The sequence below is a fragment of the Diceros bicornis genome, chromosome 16 (genome assembly GCF_020826845.1).
Source record: "Diceros bicornis minor isolate mBicDic1 chromosome 16, mDicBic1.mat.cur, whole genome shotgun sequence".
Taxonomy (NCBI): domain Eukaryota; kingdom Metazoa; phylum Chordata; class Mammalia; order Perissodactyla; family Rhinocerotidae; genus Diceros; species Diceros bicornis.
In genome coordinates, this window is record NC_080755.1 from 6,847,993 (window position 1) to 6,867,026 (window position 19,034).

Below are 19,034 nucleotides of genomic sequence, written 5' to 3' on the forward strand. Positions count from 1 at the left end.
CTTATTTTGCACAGGATATGCATTTTAAAACACCACGGTGCCCTATTCAAGATCAACTCGTTTTTGTTTTTCATTTTTAAAGATACGGGCATCTTCCAAAAACAAATACAAGGGGAGAAAAGCAGCAATAGCAATTCTGAGCCTGGACATTTGTTTACGACTTAATTAGATCTGAGCTGGGAGGGACTGGACAGTCCTCAGGGAGGGCTGCAGGCCTGTGTCTGTGACTCCTTTCCACCAGGAACCCTGGGAAGGATGTAATGGACAAAAGATAATCAGCCAGTAACAGGTTCCTCTAAAACAGCTAGAAGAGTTAATAAAGCCACAGCTCAATTCATGGTAGTTTTTTGAAGACAACTGTTCAGGGTGAGTTGTTGATGTTTCTATCAGAAAATTTACCTAACTCTGACAAACTTACAAATCTGCAGGACAACAAGAGTTAGGACACACTTTTGTGTCCAGTTGCATCGAAGGCCTTTATTTTATCTTACTTTGCTGGTTATGGCTGCAGAAATTTAGATTAGGTATTAGAAAGAACTTCCTGAGGCCTCCCTGTAAATATGGAAAAGCATGTGAGAGAGCAGAAAGGTAGACAGTTATCTTCATTAGACGTCTGAGGGGCAGCTCGACTGGATGACCGCTCCACACACCCTCCAAGCCCTGTGAGTCCACGAGCCTGTGAGCAACAGGCGGCATCTTTTACAATACATCTTGTCATCTCTCTTGGGGAGCTCTACTGTCAGAGAAGTGGTTGTGCTGAAATCCATGTTACATATTTACCTTGTGGATCCTGTTAGTAAATTTCTCTGTCTCCTCTTGATGCAGTCTGGTCGCCTGTGCAAGATGACCCTGTAGCTCCTCTATTGATACACTCTGTTCAGGTAAAACAGGGGGGCCCCTGAGCTGATTGGTGGGATAAAGGAAGGGGTTTAGTGGAAGCAAGAACTCTGCCTGAGGTGAAGACGCAGGACAGACATCTGCACAAACCAGGGACACACGGAGCAACACGGCCCGTGCAGGCGCTATAGCAGTGGAGTGACTCCACAGCGACCCCCTGGACCCTCGCGCTGTGCTGGGAGGGACAGCTCACCTGCCGGTTCTATCTTACCTGGGGGACAGGCGGTAAGTGGGGCCTATCACCTGAACTCTCACCAGAGGAACCACAAACCAGGCTGAAGGAGGGAGCCTGGGTACACGAGAGCATCTTGGCCACCACAGCAGCTTCTAGACAGTTTTGTAAAGTGCTGGGTCAGAGCTGGCAATTATGACTGAGTCAAGCACGACTGCCTCACACACCGTCAGCCTCTGAGATTCACTGTCCGGTCCATATGTGTCCTTCTAAGTTGCACAGTTAACTTGCTCACGTGCTTTCTTATTAGAGCTTTTCCTGCTCAATGGCACGCCCTTCTCCTCTCCTGCCCTCCTACCCCAGACGTGCAGTGTGACTGGGGTGAGGCTCCTTCAATTACCAGAAACATCAGCTCAGGCCTCTCAACTGCACACACAGCCTGGGAAGAACTGCACAAAGATCTGCTTACTACATTTTAGGTTAAAAATACGTAAAGGAATATTTGTATATTGTTTTTATTGGTCAAGTCTATCTTTTATGCCTTTTTGGTCCAAACAGCAATGATAGAGAAGTCAGAGCTACTACTTGTGAAATAAAATGTGTTCTTTTAGAGATGGAAACGGTAAAAATCTCAGGCATCGTTAAAATGGAAGCATGACATTTTACCCACTTGTTTATGCTACTTGAAGAGAAGGGATTTATAAAGGTGGGAATTAGAGTAGATTATCGCGATAAAAATAGGTGTCGTTTTACTGGTTCATTCTGATTACCTTTAACCAATCTGTTATTTCTCACTGAAGATAGTGTTTACTCTTCCCCATCTGATGCTACCTGAGTTGTCATGAAGGAAAATCCCGCCCAAGAACAGAAATGCAGAAAATAAAAGAGCAGATCACTTCCCTCAGCACAGGGATGACCAAGAGACAGTTTACAGAAAGAAGGATGGAGACAAAAACTTAGAGACACTGCAGATTTGCCAGCTTTAGGATAAAATTTTTGAAAGCTATAAATTTAAGCTCATCCTACTTTCAAGAACTACTGAGAATATTAATGCTCCTTTGATTTGCTGGTTATTAAAGATTATTATCATAGTATTTTATACCTACCAGGCAGGATTTCGGGTTCTCTTTGAAGAGATATTTCTCTACACATTGAATTTACTCTAATGGCTAATTCCTCATTTCTAAAAGTACTATTTTATTGTTTTTTAACAAGTATGGTCTTTTATTGTAATGACTTAATCTTTTCTCCTGTTTGCTTGCCTTTTCATAGTCTTGAACACACTTATTTTGTAGTCTCTATCTGATCATTCTAGAACCTGAAGGTCTTAGAGTTGGATCCTGCTGTTGGCCATCAGCTGACTCTTGTTCCAGGTGTGTGTTTGTGGCTTGTGTTTGCAGTTTTGCATTCTGAGTTCATCTTCAATGGGGAGTTAGCTATGATCTCGTATGTGACCTGGCTTTGTGTTTTCAGAAGCCAGCAACAGAACATAAACTTTCCTTTCCTTGGGCATTCCTAAGCCACTGGGTGACATCAGTTCAAAGTCAGGTCCTGGTGAGGCCGACTGTCCTTACAGTTACTCAGGGGAGACTTCATGATGGTGGACAAGCTCCCCTGTTGCCTCCCTCTCCTCAGAGACAGATTCTCTCCAGTTCTGCCTTTCACACCATGCAGCCCTTTGGGGGTCTTGATTCATTTCTTTCCCTGCCCCTATTGGGCCTAAGGCCCTGTCTCGTGTCCCCAGGGAGCTATTAAAACCTAAGGCTCTGGGTTACCAATTCCGGCAACTATCCCCCTAACCCATCTACCTAGAGGCCACAGATAGTGCTCTGGTTTTCAATTCTGAAATCCATTCCAACTCTTGAAGATTTTCCTAACTTTCTTGGGAATTCAGCTATATATTTAAAGGACACTTTGTATTTTATGCAGCATTTTATTCCACAAGTATTATTGGGCACCTACAGTGCTAGGCACTACACTGGGGATACAGCAGCAAAGGAAGCTGCCCCAGAAGCCCTGGGGCGCCACTTCTGGCAGTTTTGATGTTTTACACAGGAGTGCTGTCACCGTGACCCAGGCTGCTCTACTGTGAGCATCAGTTCTCAGTTACACACGACTCTGTACCTCTGAACTGTAAAAACCCTCCACATTTTAACACATCTGGTACTAGCCCAAAGCTCTACATTATTAGATGTTAAATCGGGCATCCTAATCAAGCTCATCTTTTAAGAAAAGCGAAGATCTATTAATTTAGTTTCTATATATTATACCAAATAATTTAGTTTGGTTTTACTCTTAATAAATAATGTATATAAGCCATTTTTATTTTATTGAATATATGAGCCTCATACTTCAGCATCATTAGATTAAAAATGTGTTCCTCTGTTTGAGCCACATCTTTGAAGGGTCACAGAAAAGGCCGCCTGCAGTCCTATGAGGCTGCTCCTCTGGGGCATTTGATTGACTGTAGCGGCTTCGTGTCATCCGTGGAGACTGGTCAACAAGAGAAACTTTTAGATCCTCCTCATCTATTAGATGTTTTACTTTCTTTTATTGTCCATTCTTGCTAATGGAATATTAAAACTCCTACGAGTAACTAACTGTTCCTAGTGGGGATGCCGTCACTCCAATGTTACAAAAAACAAAATACACACACACTATGACAGAAGTTTCAGCCCAGAATTATTCTACTGCCACACATCCACATACGACCACATACCTTTGGAGAAAATTTTCACATAACACACAGATTTCCTCTAGAAAAAAAATAACTTCCCTTCATCACCAAATTCCCAAAGGTTTGATTCTAAAAACCACCCTTTGCCCATCTACCTAAGATTCTGATTATACATCAAATTCATCTTGACCTCTCTATGAAGACAGTTTATTTAAACAAATACCATCCTCACCTGATTCCGAGGCTATGGAGATGCATAAATCCTGACATCACAACCACCCTCCCTGTCTTAGTGTTCTGGACCCCCCACTAGGCTTCCCCCCATGGATGCATCCCACACTGATTCACATTGCTAATCTCATGGATGACTTCAGAGAAAGTGGCTTATAAATTACTTTCTACACTTAAGAAGATAACTTCACTATCTCAAGAAAGAAGAAAAGGGATGCTTTTCATCATAGCCACTCTGGTCCCTAGCAATGCTACTTACATGTTAGGACTCTATTCTACCTCCATCACCGTGACTTCATTTTCTGGTGAGTTCCATTTTGTTCTGGCCAGCTTTGCTATTGCTTCTTCCAAAGGTGGAATATGAGGTCAACACATGTGTACACATACTTGGCATGAAACCCTGTGTCATTTCATTGTGGCTGGTATTTCACAGCTGAGGCATAAGTGATCGCAAATGCTTCATGGGCTTCACTGATTAAAGGATAAAAGGAGGAGCTGGGGAAGAGAGCTCTTTGAGATTTCTGACCCAGAAACTCAATCCTCCGGGCACAGGCTTGGTTTCATTTATATTTGAAATCTGACCAGTGCCCGTGCTTGGCTACTTCTCATTCAGAACTATTTTTAAGGCGCCCTGCACATTCCAAACCACATATTCCATACACCACTCTGTCTTAACAAATGGGAATCTCTCAGCAGATTTGTCAGGAGCCACAGGGAGCAAAGTCAGGGAAGAATCCGGCGCATGGTATAAGAATCTTGCTAACATCTATTAAGATGAATAGGCAACAGGAATATCTATCCTTCTGAAGTCTGGTTGTTTTTTTCTGAACAGTTCACTTTTGTGTGGTTGCATTAATGGGTTAGTGGGTGTTAGTGGGTTCAGACTTCAGCTGTCTCTGCCTGTGACTGTTTTAAGAGTGTGGGTGTGGATATACCATTCCCTTCCTAAGCTTAGTGTATCCACCTCCCAGTGGCAGGCCCCTACTATTCAGATTTGTTATCTCCTGAAGTGCACAGTGTAAGAATGTCATTTCCCTTTTTCTCCTTCTTGTTAGTACTTCTGCTACTGGTACTACGAGAGGTAGTTTAACCTGGCCAAAATATCCAAATCTTCCAAAATAAGAACTTATCTTCTTTCTCCTTTCCCCAAATATGAAAATCTATAAGGCGAAAATCACAGAAGGCATTTAACAAATGGAACTTGAGAAACTGATCCCTTTTTACAACTTCAGCTTAAATTCAGAAGTCACTGCTCCTTTTAAGCTGCCAGTACTAGGTGTCCTATCAGCTCTGACCCAAGGAACGAAGGGCAAAGAGCTACAGGAAATGCACACGCAAAGAGCAGGAGCTGGCCGAGCGCACACTCAGTGGTCACTTCAGGGCAAGGTGAGAGGGAGTCGAGAGAACTGCTGGGGGTACATCGGCTTCAGTGTCGGCCTCGTTCCAGGCGACAGTGTCCGGGCTTGCCTCTCCCTCAATGACCGCGGCGCTCTGCAGCGTCCGTGCCTCGCGGGGGCCTCAGCAGGGCGGCTTCTCAGGGTGGCTGCCTGCTGACTACAGGATTGTTCCCATTATAGCCTCAGAGGAAAGCAGCTGCTGGCAATGAATTCGCTGGTGTTTTCACTAAAAGGCTTTCAAGAGTTCTGCTCCCTAGAACTGTCCATTGTACAATTCTTTAACCGAATGTAATATTCAAAGACCACACTAAGCCGTCTGTCAGGGTGACATCCACCCCAGGGACAGAGCAGCGTCCCCAGACCCAGATTCCGCAAGGATCTACTTGAATAAAAGGAAGGCCTATGGAGCCATCAAAGTGGTCCTAGGATGTGTTTCATAACGTGTTTGCACACATATTTGAGTTTTCTCTTCTGTGTGAAATGCCTTAGTGAATCGAAAAGTCAGAGCAAGGATGTTTCTCTCCTGATTCATACTATTTCCCCTTCTAGGAAATGATGCTTCCCAGACCCTGCTTCTCACTGTGAGCTTTTTATACTCACTAAAATATACAAAATTAAAGGAAACCAGACAGATGTTTAAAAGAAGAAACACCCGTGGCAAGACAGCTGGCTGCACAATTAGTCTCCTGAGTGATCTGTGCTTAGAAACATCTAGAGGAGACAGAGTTCTTGTTGGGGTGTCCAGGCCCAGTGGGGGGTCAGTGCTGATCAGTCCCTGCTGCTACAAGGCAGCGCTCCTCATGGGAAGTCAGGGAGAGAACTGAACCAGGCCTGGGGAGACCGTTCTAGACCCAGTCCTACCACCAGCCACTCAGGGCCTCACTGGCAAGCCGCTTGCTCTCAGGCCTCACTTTGCTCCTTCGCAGAATGAGGGAATCAGTCCAAAGATCCGACATTCCCTTCTCAGCGATATTGTTCAGTAATCCTCAATCACCATACGGCACCAACCACCTCTGCTAATCTACCTCTGATATAAAGAGGTTTATTTCCCCACAACGTTCAGCTTGATTCAACAAAGTCTTTTTCTCTCTTTAAAATCACTGCCGGTTTCTGAAGCAGTGCAACGCACACACGTATGCGGCAAGGGAAGGGAAGGCTCTTCCCGGCCCCAGCGTTAAACAACACCATCAGAGTTTAACTAAACAAGGTCGTGTGTGACATGCTTTGAATGACGGAGCGCATGGGAAGAGAGCTGCAGTTCTCTTCAGATGGTCTATCAAAGAGAAGAGGGCCACGACATTCAGCCACAGTTGTGCTTCTGGCACAGGACCAGGAAGCGGCCGGTGGAAATGAGACAGCCACAGTGGGGAGAGAAAACTGGTAGCAGGCCCAGCCTCTCACCATCGGTTTCGGTGCCAGCAGTCGGTTTGAAGGACGGGACACAGACTGGCCTGTCTGGGACTTACACGTGCTACCATCTGATCTACCCTGGGTAGCTTTTGTTTCTTTTTATCATATATTTATAGTAATAAAATCATGCAGCAAAAATAAAAAGAAAATTGGTACCATGACCACGGGAGCTGTGACATCCCTTCCTACCTGGCAGTGTCCAAGGCAGGACGTATTTCTCTCTATTATCAATCATACTCGGCATTTACAAAGCATTTAGCACTTTTTAGGGTACTTTCTCAGTCAAGAGCTCTTTGGTTCTGAAGACCATCCACGTATAACCATATGAGGCGGCAGGGCAGTATTTTTACTCCCATTTTACAGATGAAGAAACAGAGGCCCAGAGACTTGCCTGAGAAACAGAGCTAGTAATGGGCACAGCTGGGCTAGAGCCCAGGGGCCTGATGCCCCCGCCAGGGTTGATTCCAGCCCGGCACGATGTCCTGGCTAGAAAGAGCTGGTGGTGCAGCGGTAACCAAAGGCTGGGAAACGTGTCTTCCTGAGGCTTCCATCCTGGTTTCCATCCTGGAGATGGATCATTCAGTTCATCTGACATGTCCGTAACTGTGAGCTTCTACTGTCCAAGCAAACAGCATTCTCAGATGAGGCCCTGTGTGAGTCCCGGGCTCATCAGAGGGGCTTTCTGAGAAAGGTCCAGAGTTGTAAGACACACCAATCACAGTCCAAGGGGAAAATGGGAGTGCCCCAAACATGTAGGGTTTTGCTCACCTCTGGTATAAAACCTTAGAACGTCGTTTTTTGTTTTTGTAGTTTTTTTTTTTTTTTGATGAGGAAGATTGGCCCTGAGCTATCATCTGTGCCAGTCTTTCTCTATCTTCTATGTGGGATGCTGCCACAGCTTGGTTTGATGAGTGGTGTGTAAGTCCGCGCCCGGCATCTGAACCCGTGAACCCCAGGCTGCCAAAATGAAGTGCACGAACTTAACTACTACGCCACCAGGCCGGCCCTAGGAACTTCTTAACTGCAACTATGGAATGAGAAACACACTAAAGTTGGTATGCTGTAATACACGTCTAACTCCATGTCCAAAGATAGCGCTCAGAAAACATTTAAAAAAAAAATTACAGGGCCGGCCCCGTGGCTTAGTAGTTAAGTGCACGCGCTCCACTGCTGGCGGCCTGGGTGTGGATCCCGGGCACGCACCAACACACTGCTTCTCCAGCCATGCTGAGGCCTCGTCCCACATACAGCAACTAGAAGGGTGTGCAGCTATGACGCACAACTATCAACTGGGGCTTAGGGGGGAAAGTAAATAAATAAATTATTTAAAAAAAAAATTACAAATGCTTATTCTGGGCAATGTAAGCTTCTAACTGGGAGGGCCCCAGGCACCCTGCTGCTCCATGGACCACCATAGCAGCCCCAGACAGACACTGGGCTCTGCTTGCTTTCCGGAGCTTGGTGCTGGCGTGCATGGCCATCAGCATGCAGAATGTCTTCTGTCACATCTTGTGTGGTCCAGTTACTTCCCTCTGGGGCTCGGACCTGGATGCCACCTTCTCAGGCGAGCCTGGCCTCTGCCCAGGTAATCGGAGGACAGTGGAACTGCACAGGATGTTTCTGAAAACCGTTCTTGTCTTTATTTAAGCTTTTGGAGGTTGTTTTCATGTTACTTCTTGCCTAACCGAGGGTGGAGATGTGACATGCCCTATACAGGACAAGGGAAAAGTCCCAGACTGGAGATCTTTGACCTCACATCTGGGTAAGCCAGCAGCCCCGTGTGCCCACCTCTGACAGCAGGACCGGTGGCCTACCCAAGGCAGTGGCTGCAAGCTGAGCCAGAGGCGCAAGCGCCACTCTGCCCCTGTGCCTCTGGGCGCTTCATTTCCGTGAGACGCTTGACTATTTTGCCGAGCGTGCTTCTGTTTGCTTCCAGGTGTGAGAGACCCCCCTCTTCCTCGTCGCTGCCCTTTGGGAACCACTAGGATGCCTGGAGCTGAGCAGTAACATCCCCATTGGGCCGGATAAATTAAGAATCTTCATCCAGACCTTTCCTAACGGAGAGTACATTGATTCAGCCTTGTAATAACCTGCCGTGACCAACAGTATCAGAGCCAGACTCACTCCTCAGGAATGCCTCTTTCTGCCCTGGGTGGAATTACTGGCATGGGAGAGCTTTTACCGACAGGACTGCTGACAACTGTTTCATACAATGGCGTATCTGTGGTGGCTGGGACCTCTGTTGACATGGGATTACTATGGTGACAGAGACCACTGAAGAGCCCCCAGGTCAGGAGTGCACTCCCTGATTCTGCCCACCAGCTGGAGTACTGCCACCAGAACCTGTGGGACAGGCCACGTGAGACACAGGGAAGGACAGTTTCCTCCAGACCAGCAAAAACAGCGCTTGGTTTCCATCCCTGCTGCTGTCACTGCTTGACAAGAAGCCACGTAATGCTCACAAATCAGTCTCGTGTGCCTCGCTCCATTTCCATGCATTCACGCCCCTAGCGAAACAGGTCTGTGGACGGAACAAAGGCTGTCTGATAAGGAGTGTTGGCCGCTCGCCTGCATTCACCGTGTGGACCCCCCAGTTCCAGCTGCATGCCATGGACTTTGATTCCAGTTAAGTCCCACCCGGTTCCACATCCGCCTGCTGTATTCCCTGTGGGCCTTGCACCCAGGTAGGAAACGTCACACAGCCAGCCACACAACAAAAGGAGGGGCGGGAGGGAGAGAGGGGGTTTGGCCAGTTGGACCAGTCAGTTTGCTGACCTCTAGATTGACGCAGCTCTGGCCTCCCGGCCGGCAGCTCCCCACGTCTCCATCGGCTCGGCGGTGCAGCTCCCATGTGGCTCGGAGGCGCAGGTGCTCCGGCTCGTCCCCTCGCTCCTGCCCCAGCTGCCACTCCATCTGATCTCTCAGTTTGGACTGTTAGGTGCATGGGAGGGATTTGGTTTTGTTTGTTTTTTAATTTTAAATAAAAAACAAAGGACAAGAGGGTAGGGGTCGGCATGGGGGTGGAGAGAAGGGATAAAGAAAACAAAAATGGGTAAGGTAGACGACTGAAAAACTACCAGACGAAGAAAAGCATGACTAGAAAAACCAACTTAAACACAGTGGCGTAAGAGAGTGAAAAGAACAGAACCAAAATGAGGATGAGCAAAATGATGGGCTGAAAGATCTGAAAAGCAAAAAGAGAAAAAGAGGAAAGAATGCAAAACACTGGTTATGAGGCGCATGCAATGGGGATGCATGAATCAAAGAGGCAACCGCAAGCACACTACCCATGAAGGATACGGAAACAAGGCTCTTCCTTCCTTACTTGTGGTCGAGCAGCAAAAGGCATGATCCAGGATGGCCGCTGGGTCATGCACCCCAGGGCGATGCATAGGAAAGCAGTCCTCAGAAGGCTACTCCATTCTGCCCTCACCTCGGCTCAAGGAGGGCAGCGGGCAAGCTGGCAGCGAGATTTTGCATCAAAATCATCCTTCTCTCAGAACCACGCTCCTCTCCCCCATCCTGGCTCATCTTCCAGTGGGAGCGGGTGGGCCTGGCTGCCTAGGACCTTTCAGGATTGTACTGTGTCCCTCTGGCAATAAACCCAAGCAGGTGTGCACACGCTCCTGACCAAGTCTGCTAATCATCCTGACTGTGAAATGAGTTTGTACTTTGTTTTAAACTCCTCTTTGCTTCTTCATCGGGAAAGCTGGTCGTTTGAGACACAAAAAAGGAGAAAGGACGGACTGCGTCGATCCCTACAGCTTCCATTGGGATTAGCCTTGTGTCATGAGGGAGGGCTCTAAGCCAGGAGCAGCGGCGCAGTTAAAAATAAGAGGAAAAAGGAAAAAGAAGCAAGGAAACAAAAGAGAACTAAAAAAACAACAAAAAAGGAACCCAACCAATAGAAAGGATTTGGTTGACACTTGAGGCTTTAGTACAATGCAGGCTTGAAATCATAACCAAGCAGCCGTGAGCAGAGCGAGCTGGAGGGCAGCAATGCCAGCGAGAAGGAAGAGTAGCACGACGGAGCAGGGAGGCAGAGCCCGGGGCCCCCTTACCTGCAAGTCTGGGACCAGCTCCTTCCCCAGGGTCCCGACGGGGGAGTCCCGGGACACGGAGGTCACGGTGGAGAGGAAGCTGGAAGACTCCGTGAGGTGGGGCAAGGGGGACAGGCCTTCCAGGCGCTCCCTCAGGCCGTCCCCGAGGCGGTGCACCTGCTCCAGGAAGGCCTGGAGCTCCTTCCTGAAAGCCTTCATCCTCGCGTTGATGGTGCCCAGCAGCTGGGGCTCGTTCTGGTCCCCCTGCCCCGTGTCCCCGTGCCCCTGGCCGCCCTGCAGCCCCGCGCCGGCCGCGAAGCCCTCGGTGTCGCTGATGAGGCGCTCCACGGTGCGCTCCAGCCGCTCGGCCTCGCGCCGCATGCTCACCAGGCACTCCGAGTCCTCCCGGGCCCGCAGCAGCGCCGCCGCGCACGGCTCGCTCGCCTCCGACGGCTTCCCGCTGCCAAAGCCCGACGACTTCTCGAACATCTCCTCCGAGTCGCTCTCGCCGCCGATGGGGCCTTCCCGCCTGGGCTGGGGCGGGCGGCCCTCCTCCCCGTCGCTCTCCTTCTTGCCCGCGTCGCTGTCGGCGTCGCTGTCCCGGGGGCTCGGGGCGCGCAGGCCCAGGTGGGCGGCCAGGTCGTAGCGCTGGACGTTGGACAGCAGCACCCGGTTCTCATACTGCAGCTTCAGCACCTTTCCGCTCAGCTCGTTGATCTGCAGCCGGGCGGACTTCAGCTCCTCCTGCAGGGGGGCCCCGGCCCCCGCGCCCTTCTCCGCCAGCCAGCCGGGCTCCGGCCGCGGCTCAAACTTGAACTTGCTCAGCTCGTGGGTCAACTGCCGGTTGTGGTCCTCGATCTCGGATATGGACCTCCGGAGCAGCTCCGCTTCCTCCTCCACGAACTGCAGGTGTCGGCGGAGCTCGGCGGAGGACTCCAGGGAGTCGCCGAAGGGTGAGGTAGGAATGCTGGGGATGTGGTCCCGGCCGGGCCCCTCTCGCTCACACTGGCCCCGCAGGTCCTCCATCTCCGCTTTGAGGCCTCGGTTCTCCACCTCCAGCTCCACAATCTTCCGGCCCAAGATGTTGGCTTCTTCCTCCACCAACTTCAGCCGCAGCTTCAGCTCAGCCTCCCTGGTGCTGGGCGGCCCGCCGGCTTCCCCCGTGGGGAGGGGGCTGTCCACGTCGCCATAGAGGGCCTTGTACTTCTGCAACTCCTGTTCCAGCTCATCCTTCTCCCTCCCCAGCTTGGCCATCTTTTTGCACATCAGGGAGCCTTCCTCTTTAGCAAACTGAAGCTGGCACTTCAAATCGGCACTGTCATCCTGCCAGGAAAGAACAGCCCGAGAAAGGGTTATTTGAAAATACCAAATGTTCCTGTTTTCGATGATTTCCCTAGCACCTCGCCCCCAACACACATACAAACACAAAACATCAATCTCTGTCAGTGCCTTGAGATACACGTGGAAGGGGCCAAGACCAAGGCGAGGGGACCCTGGGGCCTCCGCAGAGGGACGTGGCAGAGGCCTACAGTCTGTTGCTTTGCCACAGAAACAAAAGAAACCAAAAAACTAATTTAGAAAATACATGCACATGAAAACCGTCATACAGGTGATGAGTGAAGAGAAATAAATGAAATGAGCCCAGCACACGTCAGTAATGCAGCGATCCCTCCTCACTCTGTAGATCCAGTCTAACCAATCACTAGCACCCATGAGAGACACCAGAGCCCCTCACTCAGCCTGCTGCCAGCAGACAGGCTTCAGCAGCCACTTCCAGCTGTTGGCACTCACTTCCTGCCCAGTGCAGACCTCCCTCATCCAAAGTGGTCAGCAACCCACAGGTATGACCAGGATGGGGAGGCCCGGTAACCCCAAATTAGATCCCAACTTGCCACTGATTTGCTGAGAACCAGAGACACAGCCTCTCCTCTCCGAGTCTCCCCATCCACAACGTATCACAAGGATGACATGAGGACAAAAACATGAGATGATGGGCATGAAGGTGCTTTGGAAGTTGAGGTGCAGAGTAAGTACCAAGTTCTGAAGGTTAGTATGAATTGGTTACTGCAAACCTAAACACCTGGTTACTTACAACCTCTCACTATGCAAGTGCAACTTCAGAGCCTTTGGTTACGATCCGCTCCCTTTAGTTGCTGTAACACAGCAGGAAATTAAACTCAGAAACCCAAGGCAAGGAGCTAAGTGCTTCAAAACCTGCGAAGTGGTTCTCGCTGGGATACCAGAGCATTCTAGAGGGTCACGAAAGCGGACTCTCTGTGTTAAAAGCCAACACTGTTTGGCTGAGGTCAAGAAGGCACTTGCTGGGCCAACTGGAAAGTCAACTCCGCCTTTCCAGCACAAGTCTCAATGCTTTGAAGCTACATGAACTCTGATTTGGGCTTGCACAAATGTTTCACTATTCACATTCAGTGAATGGGAAAAATGACCAGTTTCATGAATCATTCCTCTTGACTGGCTATCACAAGTTGCAAAAGCCTGTCATGGGGACAAAGACTTCGGCAAAGGCTTCCCCATCACACAGAGAAACTCAACAACATGCTTGATAGCAGTCATACCCCAACAGCCCAAGGGAGGGAGAGTCATCCAACCAATCTCTGGAACAAGTCAACCCTCTGGGAGAGAATAAAGTCTTTCAGATCACCGTCTGTGCGCAAATGGTCTAGTAGAGTTGATGCAGTGTTCGCACTCAGAGAACATGCCTCACTCTCTGCCATGCTCTTGCTGCACTCACCACTGGGCAAAAAGATGTAGAGAGAACTCCCTTGGTGCCCCTCAACTTTCCTCCTTCTATCCCCGCTAGACTCCTCCTCCCTGTACCACAAATCCACGGAAGAAAAAAAAGTGATGTGACAGGGAAGACTCAAGGAAAAACCTAAGGCCAACTGTGAGTCAGTGCCACGTGGAAAGCAGGCCCTGGCGCTATCTGTGTGCCCTCTGAGAGACAACACTCCCACTGCCACGCTCTTAGCAGAGGATGAACCAGTCCTGCTGGGCTTGGAGTCAAACATGCTGCCTTGAGTCCCAGTTCTCCTCTTCTGTCCATGGCACTATAGCTGATCACAGAGCCCTGGTGACCCTGTCTCCTTATGTCTAAAGCAGGATTCTCACTCAATCACAAGGTCATTGTGAAAGTCAGATGAAATAATGTACAGCAAAGTGGTTTGTACATGGTAAATCTCCAGATTCTGGCACCCTAAAATTAACTTTTTGCTTTCTGAGGGTCTTTGCGCAGAAAGGAGCAGGATCTCTGAGAGGCACACAGAACCTGGGCCTTCCTCAAGGGTTCTGAAACTCTTGGTTGTAAGTACTCAGGGTAGAAAATCTCAAAGAGCCCTCAAATCACCTTGATTTCTGGAAACCTTGAACCTCACACCGTCCCCCCCCATCTGCCATTCCCCACAAGTCTAACTATAAACCAGAACCATTCTCCTCCATCTCCTTAAACCTCCTTAAACACACATCAGTTAACTTAGAAGCAAGATTCTATGACATACCCTAACGAGTGTCTGATATGCAGATTACCTGAGGACTGATAAAATATCCAAAAGTCTTCTTGTTCCTTAAAAAGAGAAACTATCCACACACCAGGAATTCTAACATATGATTAAAGCATGCCGTCATATCTACTCAACACCCATGCACTACGAGGCCTGCCACCAACACTAAAGCAGTTTTTGAAAGAAAGACAATCTCTGAAGCCAAGGGAGGGAGTGTGCGCATTTAACAGAGTGCCCAGACCCGTCGCCTCACTCTGGTCAAGGCGGCTGCAGCAGGCCAGTGTGTGGGAGAGGGGCGGCCCAGGGGAGCAGGGGTGAGCCGTCCTGGAGCGGGATGTCCACTCACTCTCATAAGAGGGAGAATCTCAGCCTCCACTAAAGCAGTGGGAGGCTGGGTACTTGTAATGCAGACTTTCTAAAACTCTGCCAAACTCCAGGGGAGGAGTGTAGGCAAAGCCTAAAGTGAAGGATATCAAGCTCTGGTTTCAAGAGATCATCAGACAGAGAGCTCAGGAATGCAGTATGAAAGCAGAAGTTGAGCCCAACTTTCCACCCACCACTCCTGCTGCAGGCAGAGTAGGCAAGCACAGCATGGAGCGGAGGGCGCACACAGGACCCCCGGCCCCCCCACACCAGCCGGAAAGGCCTTGTCAAGCAACAGAAATATATCGCGATGGGTATATATTCTTTGGCTTGCAAGTTGGTTGTCTAGCCAGCACCCCAAGCGCTGACTTCTCGAATTCCTACCTTGCGCCGGGGCGCCAGTTTCCTTTGAGTTTTGGTCGCAGACCTGCAGTTCCCAAGGTGCTCCGTTCCACCACTCTGCTGAACAGAAACTCCTTTCTCAATGACACTGCAGGCTGAGGGGAACCTAGCACATACTCTGGAGGGGCAGCCGCGGCTGTTCTCAGCCTGATTTACCCACAGGTGAATGCAATGTTATGCTGCTCATTCCATAACGGGGCAGCGGTCACCCTTTTAAGGAAAAGATCTTCCCTGGTCAAGAGCCAGGAAGCTGAGACATACTCGAAGCCCAGGAGGGTCAAAGCACCCAGCAGTAGGATGACAGCTTTTAATTTCTCTGTGATTAGTAGATTCCAAAATGAGATTTGGGGAGTAGAGATTTGGGTTAGAAGCGAAAAGTTCATCTTTGGCATTCCCACTGTTCACATGCCCTGGCCGCCCTGAAGGATACTCTGGGGACCAGTGAGTTTGTAGAATGGAGGAACCAAAGGGAATCAAGTGTAGAATACACAGGGGCAGGCCAGCACTAAGGTCTTAGAGCTCTTAGTTACCCAGACTCATTGCGTCTCTCGAATTACTACTTGCTCCAAGCTCAGGGAGCTGATATCCCAATAATGCCTTTGTTCTCTCCAACACCTAATACCAGCAGCAATTAAAAAAAAAAAATAAGAAAGGAATCCAGTAAAGCAAGTGCTCAGAAAATCTAAGAAAGTTCTGAAGAACACATACCATGTACATAGAAAGGGCTACACTTTTATCATGTTTTGGCGAGAACACTTCACTTTCAATTAGGCCAGTTTAAGATACTGTTCAGCTCGCGTGTTTAAAAAAACTTAAGTCAAAATAATGCCTTACGAATGACCCAACACCACAGTAGCTGTACTATTCTACGTGGATGACTTTGAAGGCCAAAACACATGACCAGTTGTGAGCACCGCCAGGGCCTTGAACTATGCCGGAGGACACGTTACACACAGCCCATGTGTTCTTCTCTTTCTTGAAGAAATCACAGCTCCTCAGTGTGAGAAACAAAACGGAGGAGCTGATGGTTTGCAAAGACAATTTTCACTCCATAAAGGTTTTGAACGAGTCCAAATTTTAGGGCAAGTAATGTTTCTTTGAATATTTTAAAGGCAACACTAACACTTTTTGAGAAAATTCAAAATGAAGTGATTGCCTCTTGAGGAGATATAACATTAGAATGAAACCTCTGCTTACCTGGTTCAAGGTTTTCTTTTCTTTGTACGTTTCCCGACTGCCTCTTCTTTTCAGGGAACTCTGAAATAGATCCAAGTGACATTCTGTTACGGAAGGGTCACATGCAGGAGCTAGCACCAGGTAGACACCATCCCCACTTGTAGGGGACACACACAATGGACAGAGGCTCCTTTTTTCACTGGAATCCAGAAACCATTTAGAGTCAGTGTTTAAATGCAGTTGAATAAGCTTGCTGAGGTCTTTGAATCCTAAGATGCTTTAAATCCTAATTACTATATTTGCGGTATTTCTCAATTATTCAGTTTAATGAAAAATGAGGGTGGTTTGGATCGTTTGTAACAGTAGAAGAAAGACAAGAAGAAGAGGAAAAAGGACGTTTTGGAAATAGATATGTAATATTTCTGGAGCTGCCTTACCTTCCTAATTATGCTTTGTTTGGGCTAATACTAAAATTAATTGATGTTTCCTGAGTGCCTATGGGTAAATGCCCAGACAAAAAAGGGGTAGGGAGGGAGAGAAGGGCGGCCCTTGTTTATGGAAAACCCAATCTAGGCTGCAACATTCTCTATGAACAACCCACACCAATTCCTGATTAAACCTGCATCTCCAAGGTCTTAGAATTCATAACTGATTCCTATGTGCACTGGCCTTGCCTGCGTCCCTCAGCGGGCTGGGTCCTGCCTGTGTTACTACATTGCAGTGCACCTTTGCCTACTACAGGCAAGAAATGTGTCTGAAATAAATAGATAAGGGACCCAAGATAGTTCTTGCTAAAGTAAAGTGTGAAGACAGAAAGAAGGAGTGAGAAGCATCCTAGGGGAAGATAAATGAATCTGAAGCCTGAAAGGATTAATATAATCCTGAGACAAGTTGGAAGAAAGCAGTTTGGAAAGTTAAGACTTGCTGGCTATCATTCAGACCTTGGAAGCCTGAGAGTGGGAAGAGATTCTCCCTGATGGCTGCCCCCTCCCCTTGGTAGTTTCGTCCTGAGGCATGCAACAGGAGCTCATCTTGAGATGGGTTCAGAGCTGTGACCCTCTGCTTCATTCCTTGGCTGCTACCAACTTCCCACCTCCCCCCACCCCCAACAAAACAGCTTGGGGAGGAGACTCTTTTACAAGTGACTTATAGCACAGTCAGACCTTATGTTAATATCCTCAGTACTGTCTACATTTTAAGTGTTTCACTCTCAGAAGGCTAGGCCAGGCCATTTATTGGAGGAATTTCAAGGTTGAGAAATAATTAAAATTCTAGCTGCCCCTTAGCCTCTAGGAGGCTGGAGGCCTGGGGAAAAATGGTAATTGAGAGAAGGGATGAGAAGGGTTATAGAACCAGCACAGACTGTGGGCCTCCCTGGTCAATTAATGCACTCGGTGGGGGGGGGGGGGGGTGCGGTGCTGGCAGTGCGCTCTCTCTCACTCTCTCTCTACCCCCGCCGCAGAAGTGGCTTTATCTCCTAGAGCCTTCCCTGTAAAAGCAGGGTCAAACTTCAAAGAGAACCTGTCTCCTCCAACAGGTTGGGTCAAGCCTGTCTTAAGAAGGGTTTGAGTGTTTCCACCCATAATAAGTAGGTTTTCCAGGATTCTTCACACTGCAGTTAAGGAGTCTCTTTGATTTGAATGAGCTAAGTGAGATGAACACTTCTGACGACCCCCTAGAGAGAAGAGTTACCATAAAGCAGCGAGGAGAGAGACTGTTCCCAAGTCTTCGAACTGAGGAATTTCATTCTGGGACTGTGGCAGCTATCTAGGCCCGTGGGGAATCTGCAAGCCACCCAGCATCGCGGCACACTCTCCTAGTGACCGGAAAGCAGATTCTACACGCGCTGAAAGAAAACTAAACATCTAGATGAAAGCTAGAAGTAGAGACAAGGTTTCTTAAAATCTATGCCGAATCACGGGTTGCTGCATTGTGGTACTGGAGGAAGGAGCACATTCTGAGTCCTCCTGCTGGGCAGGAAAGGGTAGAGAGCCAATGCATGGATTCCTCCCACCCGCCAGTGGGTCTTTGCCCCTTGCTGAGCCCTGAATACAACTGCCTCTGAGTCCTGTGATCCTTCTAGTGACTCATGAATAGCTGGGGGGGTCACGGGACGACCCCTCTGACGCAGATCCCAGTCACAATGGCAACTACAATAAAAAACATTGCAAGGATTAAAGTTAACCAGAAATTTGCAGAACCTATATGAGAGAAACCATAAAACTTTGGTGACGGACATAAAAATATGCTTGATGCTGCCTGATGGGAAGACCCATTTCTCCCAAATCACTTTATAAGTATGATGTCATTTTAAGCAAATTCCTCCCTCTCTCCTCCCTATATATATAATGTAATATGCACATATATATACAAAAAGTATGTGTGTGTGGATACATATACACAGACTTGGTGTGTATATGTGAGACTGGTGAGTGGATGGAAGGACTTGACAAAATGATTCAAAAATTCATCTAGAACAGGGGTTGGCAAACTACGGCCCTCAGGAGCATTTTAAAACAGTGGGGGAAAAGAATGGGCTATTTGGTATATGTTGGGGAACAACTGGCTAACACAGGAAAAAAAATTGTGAGGTCCATATCATGTATCCATACCACATATAAAAAAATATTCCAGATGAATTAAAAATCTAGATGCAAAAAATCATAAAGGAACTAGAAAGAAAGAGATAAATTTCTAGTTATTCTTAGAGCATGGCCTTTATAAATACGGAAACAAAAGCAGAAACATCCA

General features: G+C 48.2%; 1 protein-coding gene across 9 annotated transcripts in view; it reads right to left on the minus strand.

Moving 5' to 3' along the window:
* The window catches only part of MTCL1 (microtubule crosslinking factor 1), a 133,747-nt gene that overhangs the window by 34,532 nt on the left and 80,181 nt on the right, over positions 1 to 19,034 (minus strand). For 5 of the 9 annotated variants that reach the window (XM_058556697.1, XM_058556699.1, XM_058556695.1 and 2 more), the window contains exons 4-7: positions 16,305 to 16,364; positions 15,090 to 15,167; positions 10,846 to 12,147; positions 9,560 to 9,715 (exon numbers count right to left, since the gene is read on the minus strand). In XM_058556697.1, coding sequence (XP_058412680.1) covers positions 9,560 to 9,715; positions 10,846 to 12,147; positions 15,090 to 15,167; positions 16,305 to 16,364 — 1,596 coding nt within the window. The remainder of the gene's footprint in view (positions 1 to 9,559; positions 9,716 to 10,845; positions 12,148 to 15,089; positions 15,168 to 16,304; positions 16,365 to 19,034) is intronic. The other 4 variants (XM_058556692.1, XM_058556698.1, XM_058556691.1 and 1 more) reach the window with 3 other exon arrangements.